The 12,256-nt window shown below is 45.1% G+C and overlaps 2 protein-coding genes across 2 annotated transcripts; one reads left to right on the forward strand and one right to left on the reverse strand.

Annotated features, from left to right (window-relative positions):
- Nucleotides 1-2,598: 2,598 nt before the first annotated feature.
- On the forward strand, nt 2,599-4,705 carry F5891DRAFT_1200778 (uncharacterized protein; the record flags this gene model as incomplete). Its single annotated transcript, XM_041368853.1, has 7 exons — nt 2,599-2,820; nt 2,875-2,952; nt 3,169-3,453; nt 3,509-3,736; nt 3,789-3,980; nt 4,030-4,242; nt 4,301-4,705. 7 exons carry the CDS (start codon nt 2,599-2,601, stop codon nt 4,703-4,705), a joined length of 1,623 nt encoding a protein of 540 aa, XP_041216633.1.
- Nucleotides 4,706-4,756: 51 nt separating this feature from the next.
- Nucleotides 4,757-9,983, reverse strand: F5891DRAFT_1177959 (uncharacterized protein; the record flags this gene model as incomplete). The annotated part of the gene is made up of 19 exons (XM_041365795.1): nt 9,858-9,983; nt 9,708-9,790; nt 9,462-9,659; nt 9,278-9,409; nt 8,907-9,072; nt 7,778-8,843; nt 7,637-7,697; nt 7,428-7,484; nt 7,206-7,361; nt 6,970-7,003; nt 6,884-6,922; nt 6,657-6,733; nt 6,284-6,598; nt 5,955-6,239; nt 5,687-5,902; nt 5,489-5,630; nt 5,023-5,326; nt 4,826-4,967; nt 4,757-4,798 (listed from the first exon to the last, which is right to left on the reverse strand). The coding sequence occupies exons 3-19, from the start codon at nt 9,624-9,626 to the stop codon at nt 4,757-4,759; spliced, it is 3,399 nt and encodes a 1,132-aa protein (XP_041216634.1). The 5' UTR covers nt 9,627-9,659; nt 9,708-9,790; nt 9,858-9,983.
- Nucleotides 9,984-12,256: the final 2,273 nt, after the last annotated feature.

The following is a 12,256-nucleotide window of genomic DNA, read 5'->3' on the forward strand; positions in this document are numbered from 1 at the left end:
TACAAACCAGGTGATGAATCAGCTTATTACTAAGTACATTACAAATACAGTGTAATCTTACAAAGAAATTAGAAACCATGACAAACCATGACTAAACATGTTGAGTCATGTTAAATGTTGTTACAAAGCATGGCCAATCATGACTAAACATGTTGAGTCAGCTTAAATAATGTTACAAACCAGAATATTTCCCAGTCACATGATGTGATGACAAATAAAAGCTGGTGGCTGAAAGAAGCCAAATAAAAATAAACAGTCAGAAATAAATAGAGATACAAAACTTGGTGGCTGAAAGAAGCCAAATAAAAATAAACAATGAGAAATAAACAGAAGGTCACATGCTTGATACAAATACAAGGTAAAATAAGCCTGTAAAGTGAGAAATAAAAAACAAGACAATGAAATAAAGGAAAAATAGAGAGGTAACTTAGTGACAAAGGGCTAGACAGTCTCTCATATCTTCCTTATCACTCTCTATATATATCTGACATAGTATGAATCACATACCATGCATGACAGCGGAAGTCCGGTTCAGTCCGGTTCAAGAGAAAATTTTGCAAACACCGAACACGACTGCACATTCGGTTCAGCTGCTAAGCTGAACGTTGGACCAGACATCCTCGAACGCATTCTGCCAAGAAACTTCGTAATAGGCCCTAAGTCCTTGATCCCAAAGCGGTGAGCGATTCGGCCTTTGACGTGCACGAGGAAAGGTTTCGAGTTAGAGGTCCCCATTCCGTCATCGACATGCCATCCTACAATGCAGAGGATATGACCGGTGGAAGGGGTGGACTTGTCGTATAGGCAGATGGCGTGATCAACAGCACAGCGAGTGCTGCCATGAAACAGACAGAGGCGGTCTTGATGACTGATGCGAACCTCCGTGGTCTCCTTCATCTTTGTCAGAATCATGGCACTAATCTCCTCCGGAGCAAATTCCATCCCAAGTCCAGGCAAATGAGTCGAAAACAGTGTTAGTTGACAGATTTGAATGGGAACTGATTTCAAGTCGTCCACTTTTGACAGGCAAATGAGACGGGCGTAGCTATTTTGACGCGGATGTGACACGGCACTGATGTGGCACTGATGAGCCTTGATGCGGCACTAACGATCCTTGACACGGCCACTGACACGCCCGATGTTTAACGGGTGGACATTCTTCGACTGGCAGAGAAGGAACTACAGTCTTGGATAGCTCGTCTGCAGACTCCAAAGATGTAGCATCGGAGTTATCACTGAATAAGGGGCCATGCTGTCAATCACATAAGTTAGATATCTATCAAACGGAGCAGGTAATGTCTTCCTCACTTCAAATTCACTCTCACTATAATCTCTTGCAGAAACCCATCCATCAGGAATTCTGAGATACACATTCCATCGCCTATGATGTTGGCCAGCATCTAAACCCACTGCTGGTTGCCTGCAGGTCCTGCTTCTTCGGAATGTGATAATAAGGGTTTCTTCTCGAGCCCAGAGGAGACAAACGAAAGAATGCTTAGTAAAATAAATTTATTACTGCCTATGGACAATTACAGTGTACGACGTCTAATTCTGTCAGGATGAAAAGGAACACTGTTAGAATATCAAATATTATGACAGATCTAAAAAAATATACCTAAGTTATACGGACAGTGTGACAGTTAAGGTGGTGAGGTTTGATGTGGCATGTGGAGGTGGTGAGGTCTGACGCTAGACTTGTAACCAGTCCTTACTATGTCTGATATGTCCGTGGTAATAAGCCAGGCTGGTCACGAGCCTAGGACTGACACGCAAGATGCATACTAGTGGTATGAACACAGAGGACAAGCACTGTAAATTTGGTGAGAGGTGAATACAGTATTGGACGTTAGGACTGAAGGACGAGTCTCAGCATGTTAGGAAGAACTGCTAAGTATATTCACAGTACCTGAAGGACGAGTCTACAATAAGAGTATGATGAGAAATGAACAAGAAACATAAACACAACGTGAAACATACCTCAGCATGTTAGGAAGAACTGCTGAGGTGTAAATAAACTAAAACAACGAAATTATAAGCTACAGTACTGACGCCGGAATGCCAAAGATAATGAAAGAGGAAACATGACGAAGCGATGACGAAGCTGATTCCAACACACCCCCTCAACGAGACAGCACTTCCAACAACACCCTGGAAAGACAGCCACCCCCATCATTGAGTCACAAGTGCCAGTCCTGCGCGATGGTGAATGAATAATGGGTGTCACTGCGGAAACGAGAAAATAGTCGGGCCAGATTAGACAAGGAATAGAACCTATAACAGGACAGTAACACAATGTAAGAAAATAGATGTTTCGCCAAGAGTTAGAATCAGGAAAGGTACATTTGCGGCACACAAACTGGACACCGGAAACAAAGGATTTACGGGCTCTCCATAGGTGTGCAATAGTCTAATCCGACATCGGAATTTAGGGATTTGCACGTCGAGTTTACTTCTGAATAGAATAGGAAACAAGTCTGATTATTATCTGATTATACATATGTTGTACATGTGCTACCCATGCTTCCTAGGATCCTCCATGCAGCTCTGGATTTTCTCTTGCTTCCTCCCCACAGCTCAATGCTGCCCACTAGTAACACCATGTATCCTGGACATGGACAGCGACAGCCTAGTAGGGCTCCCAATGACCCGCAAAACCAGTTTAATCCAGCGATACACCATGGAACTGAGCCGGAGCCTTACAGTAACCAGTTCAATCCTGGAGATTCCTCCCTCAGCCTTCCGAACCATGGCTTGCCCCGGCGTGACGAATTTTTTAGTGCTGGGATGGGGGGACAACAGGATGGACCTGTTACACAAACCGTAATTAGTCCAATAGTAACACAACTCGATAAAAACTCACTTGTAATCATGTAGCCTGCGCCTGGATCCTTTCAGCGGCACCTGCAGGATGCTCCACTGTATCCCTACCGAGCTGCAGTGACTCCGCATGCTGTATGTCTTCTGGCTACGAGAAATATTGGTATCAGCTCTAATTTGTCATTTAAGGGAGGAACATCGCACCTAGGTCAGACTCCGACACCATTCACTGGAAGCCAGCCGTCATCTTGAGGACAGTCCGTGGGTCCAGTGACGCAGCACGGGACTCCATTGGATGGCTATACTCAGCCCCAGAACTACGGCAACCAATCATTCTATTCAATGCATCAGCGTCAAATGGGACATCATAGCGGCACACCTCATAACAATCTTGATACCCCCGTAGATCACTCGTCCTTGAATTCAACTGTAGCTCGTCTTGTATCTGAAGTGCAAAACCTGAAGGACGTCACTCAGAACCTGCTGTTTTCCAATAATGAGCTTCAGCAATCGAACGACTCACTCAAGGCACGCATTCAGGTAAATGAAGAAGCCGTCGAGGAGATCTTGAAGACCAACAGCAACAGGAAAAAAGTTGGCAACAGAAACGTATCGAATTCACATGCAGCCTTGAAAGTAAGCTCATCAACCAGACTACACGACGATCAATAGACTTACTATGCATGTACAGCCAATAATCCACCCTTACTTTTTTGAACTTTGTGATATTGATCCGTGCCTCAGCAAATCAAAGCGCATAAAGCTGTTGGGAGCTGTCAAACCTTTGGGTAATGGGGAACCTCACGAGGCAGTATCTACCAAGATAGTTTGGCACCTGAACTGGCTTGGTAACGTTGATGATGATGTCAATGCACTGTACATCAAGGAGATCGTCAACCTGGTATGGGAAAATGAGAAGGTACAAAATATTCAATTTGATTGATATCAATAAGACTCACATCACTGTTTAGGCGCGCCGCGAGAATCCTAACGCCAAGCATGAGATCGCTAATGAAGACTATGACCTCACTATCATCACCGAGTGCGTGAAAACGTACTTTCGAAACATTCATAAGCAAGCAAGCGACCAGGTCAACGACGATAAGGCAGCCAAAGCTCTGGAACGCAAAGATAGATTGCGACAGCGTTCACGTCGTCAAGCAGTGAGTCTCTCATTTAATGATCAGATGTCAGTCACTTACATGATGTTAGATCACAAAATCACGCTGTCAAGCTGCGTTGATCTATGAGACTCAATCAGGGAACAAAGGAGCCGTTGCGATGATAGATACTGACTTTGCTTCTGACATCCTTTCCTATGATTCTGAGGGGGATCTTTCTGCAGACACACTATCCAGGTGGGAGAGAGCGAAGCTTGCGAAACTGGCATTTTATGTAGAAGGTTCAAAATGGCGATCTGTTGATGTAAGTCAGCGTCATGGTGTATCTGCAAATAAAAACACGTGCTCATCTAAATATACAGTATGTTGCCTTTCTCCGCTGGTTGTCTTTGCGCAATATGCAGAAGAACGAGGAGCACAACGAGCCTGATACGGACGCAGCAGATGACACCACTCGGCCACCAGCTAACAAGCATCGCAGAACAGATGCGCAGAAGCATCGCAAGAAAGTCTTTGACTTAGCGCCAGCAAAGATGAATGACAACAAGCCAAAGTCACATAAGAAAAATGTACCATTCAAATCTATGGTATCTGCAGTCTGGGCTCGTGATCACGCCGATGATACATTTCTTGATGGTACTGAATGGCTGACGGGCTTTTACAAGAACATAGGCCAGGGTGTATTGATAAAAGAAGACGAGGAGTACTTGGGAGAACTTCAGAAGTGGCACGACGAAGAGATGGATGCTGATGAGATGGTGGTTTGAGCTACAAGATGATTTTGGTCACATTCAAGTCGTTTTACTGTGTATAATGCATTACCCAGTCAATTTATCTTGTTCAAGAAGCCTTTGACGTACCTTGGCAAGATTGATAGTTGCCCATACCTTTGTCTTTTCGACACTGATGGACACAGTAGTCATTGCTAACTGACCATTAATCCAGTCAGGATCAATGAGATGCGGCAACTGAACTTCATCTTCCAGGTACTCTCCAAGTGTCCACAGCCGCACACTCACAGACTCGGCACTGAAGATAGCGTTTTTTAACTCATAAATGAATAGATGTCAAATGGTACACTCACAACTTATTCCATACCATTCCTGCATCACCCTGCCATGGTTTGAACCAACACATGCGCGCAAACCAAAGTGATTGCACATGTTCACGCCAAGACTGATCAACCTGGAAAATTTCCAAGACCTCGCCGTGTAGATGAATAGGATTGTCAGCGGGGATAATGACATGAACAAAGGAAGAGCGGTTTGATCCGACAGTACGAGAGGCATAGTAGCACTTCCCCTTGATGACCACATAGTCAAAAAAAATAGCAGTGCGATCAAGTGGGAGGCTGTGAGGGACAACAGGGCGATCACAGAGGCAGTGAACTGGTGCCAGAGGATAGCGGAAGCAAAGTGTTTGAGCAAGTAGTCGATAAGTATCTGTCGTCATCAATGTCTTCTGATGGCGGGGACTCAAGGCATAGGATTGACCAGCTGATTGTTTATAATATTAATTTCTGCACTATACACGAGGAAAGCAAGACTCACCATCGGCGTTTACATCATCAAGGTCTTTGGATAGCACAGTCAAGCCAGCGACTGTACCTCGTTCTTCATTTGAGGCTTTCAGCATGATTTCTGCAACCGTGCATGGAAGTGATGTCTTGCTGTGATTGAGTAAAGAAAAAGTCTGAAAGTATGGAATATTGTAGTAAGTTGCGAAAGTATAACAAAATAGACCATTACCATCCGTCCTATGTGACACGTCCTCTGAAACTCGGTGAAGAATGTTGTCTCCAGCTCACCATTTGCATGGTTATTGGTCTTGAATGATTTCAGGACTTTATTCAGCCATTCGAAAAGGAAAGTCCAAAAATCATGAAGAGGGCTGAAATTGCGAGTGCATTCAACAACATGTGTAGCGTAGTGGTGATTAGGTTTAATCACTGCAGAGCCATATAACTTTGAAATAAGAGACATTAGCAGAGACTTTGGTAAAGGTAGAGAGACTTACGTTGATGAGCTCCGAACAATATTCACGAAGGAGGCGGTCCGCATGGTCAAGTTCATGATCGCAGATTTGATGTTTGATTAATATTCGGAGTGCAGCAGACAACTTCAAGAAGTTTGCAGGATCGTCGGGGTGAAGGGAGAATTTGATGTTAGTGGGTTCAGAATCTCCATCGTCTGGCTCTTGGTCGAGAAACTGAGCTGTTGCATTTGATGTTGGTGGTGGCTGGGATCGGGGATGACCTTCAGGCAGACCTTCGACATTTTGCTCAGTGGCTTTCCGTTTGCCCTTCGAATAATCAGCGACAAATCAGATACACATTGAACTCATACCTTTCTCTGAACAGCCTTGGCCTTTTTCTTGGCAGCAAGTCGTGCCTTCTCAGCCTGTTTGATAGCTGCGAGTCGTAGCTTCTCCTGGGTTTTGGCCTCGGCTGCAGCAACCTTGTCCCTGGCTATGCGAGCTTTCTCAGCTTCGAAAGCTTCCTTACCACGTTTTTTGGCCTCTGCAAGTGCGTTCCTGTCGTCAAGTTTGCGAGTAGCATCTGCTTCCTTTTTGTTCTCCAATTTCTGTATCATAGCGACTCGCTGATACAGAATTTGGTCATCACCGTCAGATGGTAGACAGGTAGACCACAACTGAGGTATCTATGAAGTATTTCAGCTACTGCGCTGGCACATAGATAAACAGTATAGATAAACTTACAATTATTGGACCGTAAGCGGTTGCAAGAAGGAGCCATTGATCCGCAGTCAAAGAACCTCCTGACGGCATCCCTATATCTGTGGGCAGTCGGCCACATGATCCAGGAACAATGAACTTAATATGACCGTACTAGTTAGTAGGACCATAGGCAGAGATACTGAAAACATGTACATCAGCAAGCATCTCATGCAGCGTCTGGAGTTCATGTGTAGGTCGAAGTATCTTACTTTGGACCCAGATATTGTAGAAGTGGGTCTTTACGAGGCCTGATCATGCATCAAACAAATGTAATGTGCAATGAGAATGTGCTTACCGAGAAACAAATTATGCATAGGGTCAATAATTACCTGTTCAACGATGTTGAAGTAGGGAAGTCTAGATAGTTGCGTGTATCTGGTCGCAAATTCCTTGACAAAATTCTTGCAAGCATTAGCGGTAGTGAGATTACGATATCATTCTCCCAGTTCACGATGCTCTTCGTTTGTCCGAGCTTTAAATGCTGGGCAGGTCACTGATTTAGCATAGAATCAATACAAGAGAGTTACTTACCTCCGTCAGTAAAGGCTGATGGTTTGTCTTTGTTGGCAATGTTGATCCAGCACGCTGTACAGAAGTGAGTATGTGAATGTGAAGCAAAGCCCCCAATCTTATGCGCAGCAGGCTTATCACAGATGACGGCCACCAAAATGACATGAACAAGTTGTCCTATGATGAAGATACAAAGTTGGTGAATGAGAGGTGACCGAAACATTTGCAAGTGGGGGGACACACCTTGAGGACATGATTCAGTAGGTACTTTGATGCCGTCTTTCCATAATCGAAGGAGGTCTGAAACGATTGGGCGGAGAAACCGTTGGATTTGATCTGGATTCTGTTCCTTGGGGCCAGGGAGAATACTGGTGCACATCAAATTAGATGTGCGATACCTATAGACATGTTAGATGGTGTTGTACAATCAAATCGTCCTGCTGAGAACTCACCGATATTCTGGTGGAAGGTTGCAGATGGAAAAGGAAGTCGGACACAATGAATGTGATGGCGCTATATTACTTCGTATATATGAGAACCTTATTGATTGAAAGTCAGCGCAAACCAAAACAAGGAACATGTTGAAAGCTCACCAGTCGACACCAAGATTCACACCGATACATAGTTCTCCATCTGGACCAGCTTTTTTATGGGGAAGGTTCGAAAAAAAAAGTTTACCATCCGGTGCCTTCAGTTTAGTCTTGCATACACTGCCGTTGAATATATCAATGTACTGATTTGGAGCTCGTGGCTTAGAACACCAGCCATCAAGGAGAGATTCGAGGCCCAGAACTTTGAGTAGTGACTTGATCTGATCTGAGAGCGGGAGGTAAGGGTATTTGATGAGTGGTGACTTGAGGGAGTGCTGGTTGCCGCATGCAGTCTTGTCAGGTAGGAAGAGGTCCTCATTGCACAAGGTACATTGATCATGAGAATGCGGGGAGCATGCAGGTGGAAACACGTTACAACACGATGGACAAACAGGGAGAGTATATATAGGTTTGTCGACGCCGAGTATGCGATTGCTGGATTGCAGGGTGACAAATGGAGGTTCGATATTGGGTGAAAGGGTGAGTAGAATACATGCGAAGATGGCCAGCAGTGCGTTGCATACAACTTTTGGGAGGTGGAACTGTAGGTGCAGCCATGACACGACTGTGTATATTGAGACAAGGTGACCTGGGAGATGCATGATATCGGTTGTGTCTTCTGCATAAAGTCCATCTGCAATAAAGAAAGGATCGGGATCATCTTCAGCAGGTTGAGCTTCGCCTAGTATGTCCTGGTACTTGTCAACGTCTTCAAGAGGATTTGCATCAGGATCGAGGTCCTGATCAAGATCTGGATTTTCTTCAGTGTTTTTTATGGCCTGCTGGAGCTGGTATTGGAGTTCATGCTCTTCTTGATCTGGTGGGAGATTGTGGGCATCATGGGGAGTCAAAGGACGCGAGCCAGCAGCTGTAGCCGCATTGTATCTGTCGAAATGGTCAATGGCAGCAAGCAAGGTCTCAGGACTCCAAATGTTGCGGCCAAGATAGGGCAATGGATCCCCTGGTTTCACAGAGCCAAGGTCCTCAGGCTCAAGAAACCCAGTGTCCAGCAGCGCGTCATCCAAATCCGGAGGGAAGTCGTAAAACTCAATGTTTGGAGATATTGAAGCTGGAGTTTCGTGTAACAGAACTGCGAACCCTCACAGAACGGGTCCAGCATTTTCACGAGCACCTAGGATGATGCGTTCACCGACACGCTTGAAGTTACCCTGTTCAGAAGTAGTTCGGTTGCATAGATCTGCACACTCATGTGCACAAGCAGTGTGTGCTGGGACGAGAGCTCCATGACAGTTGTTTGTTTTGCAGTGGCAGCGGACAGTAGGCATGTTGGCGACAACCTAGTCAGAAACTTGCGAGTGTTGCAATATAGTGGGGTCACGTGAATGCATCGCAGATGTCTCATGACAGAAACCACGCTCCTACTTTACAACTAAAAGTCTATCTTATGCTACTAGTATTCATCAAATGCGGGATTTTCTTTTTTTTTCTGGGGCCAAAGTCAGCAAATAGTGGAGAGTACATAGAAAATAATCTATTACATACCGTGTTGTACCAGCGATAAAATTCTGCTAGTGTGGCAGGCTCATCTTTAGTCTCCGGTTCTGACTCTGGTTCTGTTTCGCTATCATCAACTAGCAGCCCAGTACTAACAAGCGCTTGAGCACTAGTATGTTTCTAAAAGATGTGCTATTCGGTAATGCAAATGAAGATGACCGAGAAAACTCACAAGATCTTCAGCACCCAGCTCCGACTCAGGTTCGGTCACACTATCATCCACCACTGGAGGACCTGCCTCAACAGCGCCCAACCAATTGCTTAATGCTCCTGGCACCTCGGTGTGTATGCCACTGATGTCGGGACCCTTGACAGTACCTGCTTGTGGGCTTAGCATCTGGAGAGGCTTTCAGATAGATATTTCAATGGTCTGCAAAGAAAATTAGTTGGCATCAGTTTATTTGCGCAAGGTACTTACTACGGGTCCTGGTGTTCTGCACTCGAAAGTGAATTTAAATGTTTTCACATCCACGGGCAGCTCGAGCTTAATTGCATCGCAGGCTGCCATAGCGCAAGTAGTAAATACAAGCTGTAACACGGGACTTAAAGAAATTTTTGAAAAACCTACTTTGCTTTAAGTACAACTTAAACAGATGTCGAAAGGTTAGATTTCCGGGGCTGGTTTGTGGTTGAATAGCATGTATTTGAAGAGAATAAACGGAGGTCGGAAAAGATGTGTTAACGAAGTTGGAAAAGCGTTTGTTTACTCATGTTGCTTCAGACCGAGCGAACAAAATTTGTGACATGTCGGATTTTTGTCTGATTATAAGCTAGGTACTTTTAGAGTCGTATTATACGCGCTGTCTCCCTCTGATTAGGGTCCGACTATTTTCTCGTTTCTGCAGTGTGTGGGAGTGCCTTTGTAAAGATGTCGGCGACGTTTTTGTGAGTCGAGAGCCAGATGGGTAGGAAACTTCCTTCTTCGATGTGACGTCAGATAAAATGATAATGAAGGTCGATGTGTTTGGTACGAATGTGGTTGGCAGCGTCCTTTGACAAGGCGATGGCCCCGGCGTTGTCGGCGAATAGCTGAAGGGGCAGTGCGAGAGGGATCTGAATACACTCGAAGAAGGACTTCAACCATAGGCCGTCTTGGATCCTGGCCGTGAGAGCCATGTATTTAGTGCTGCTGCGGTCCGGTTCTGGACAGTTCTGTCCACGGTTCTGTTGTCAGCCCGAACCGGACCAGAAATCAGTTCTCGGTTCTAGGTCCTGCTGAACCATTCTATTTTGGTTCGCCCTTACCGAACTGTTCCACACCCTTCTCAACTCTGACTTCGATGTCACTTCGACGTTGACCAAACTTCAAGATTTGCACTCTACCCTTCTGCCTTTAGCCTTTTTGAAGGTACATACTAACTAATCCAAATTTTGATTCTCTCACACACTGACATTTGTTCAAATATGTCGCAGATATATGTTTCCTTGAGTCTGCACAACAATTATGATCTTCCAACTCTTTGCTTCAAACGATCTCCTTGGATTCCAATGTTCTGGGACGCGCAGGAGTTTTCTCCCTATTCTATGTATAAAAAAAGATGATGGCAGCAAAATTGTGAGTTGTCTTGTTGAAAATGTCCTGTGCTCTCAATCCTGATGGCTCCCTCAAGGATGCGTCTGACATCAAGTTTTACAATGATCCTGACGACGATATACCCTTGCCCAATGTCCCATCATCAAGCAACACTTTCCCTGTTCTACTCAAGGCTGGATGCACCCCAGCCATTGTTGTAGCTGGTTCTCGGCGCTCTGGCCGCCCTTCAAAGCCGTCGGCTCGCATTCGTGATGCTGACAATGCCTGTGGGCTGTCAGCATCAGGCTCCAGCACGAGGAAATGTGCTTTGTCAAGCGCTACAGACCCTCCAGTGCCCATCAAAAAAGCCACTATGCGCATCCTATCTCCTCCTGACACTGATGATGAAGACATCCCTTCTCCTCTTGATCCAGCATCCTCCGACGAGCTGATCCCCCAACCAGACGAGGACGAGGACACTGATGAAGTGAAGTCTGAGAATGGAGGCGCGACTCAAACTGTACGTACCTCTCTCATTGTCCCGAATGTCTTCCTTGGCTGACACTTGTATTTAGGTTACGAAAAGTGAACGTACAGCAGATATTTGGACTATATTCAGTCATATTCCTGACGGGTGGGTTTGTACCCTGTGCAAGTAAGTTGTTTGTTTATTTTTCAATCTCTTTTTTGACATGTTTGCACAAGGGACGCTGGTGAACCAGCACACAAGAACATGTTTCACGGAGGGACTTCAACACTGCGAACACATATAGTTTGCTACAAATGGACCCACTTTCGAGTCTACAAGGAGTGTTGTGATGCTGCAGCCATTACCATGCACTCTCGTGCGATTCCGCCTGGCGAAGACCTTACTGCGACACAGCAAACTCTTGATGGCAGCCTGGTTTCAAAACCGGCTGTATTTATGAAGGAGGGGCTAATGGAATATATAATGGAGCTCATCATGACGGAAGATGAGGTGCATTTTTTTTTTGTAATTTGTGTTGAGGTTTATTCACATCATGGCAGGCAATCCAACTAGTTGACAAGCCAGCTTTTCGATGTTTGCTGTTGTACGCTCGATCGTCCCTGTCTGAGAAAGATATCCCACATCGCACTAAATTGACTGACACAATCAAGTCTCGAGCAATCTCCATTGTCGAAAGGATCAAGGAGCATCTTGCAGTAAGTTTTTCTCTGCTTATATTATTAACTGTTTCATTAAGCAGTTTTGGTAGTATGTTGACAGCGCTGTGTCTATGACATTTGACTCATGGACGTCTATCATCGGCGAGCCTTTTTTTTCAGTGACTGGCCATTATATTTGGAACCCTCCTGATAAGCCGCAACACTGGGAGTTGAAACGTGAGCAGCTTGATTTCAGCCGTGTTGATGGTAACCATAGTGGCCAGAACATTGGCTGCATCCTTGTCGAGACAATAGATAGGTACAAC

Source organism: Suillus fuscotomentosus (genome assembly GCF_016647785.1).
Source record: "Suillus fuscotomentosus strain FC203 chromosome Unknown F5891scaffold_256, whole genome shotgun sequence".
Classification (NCBI taxonomy): domain Eukaryota; kingdom Fungi; phylum Basidiomycota; class Agaricomycetes; order Boletales; family Suillaceae; genus Suillus; species Suillus fuscotomentosus.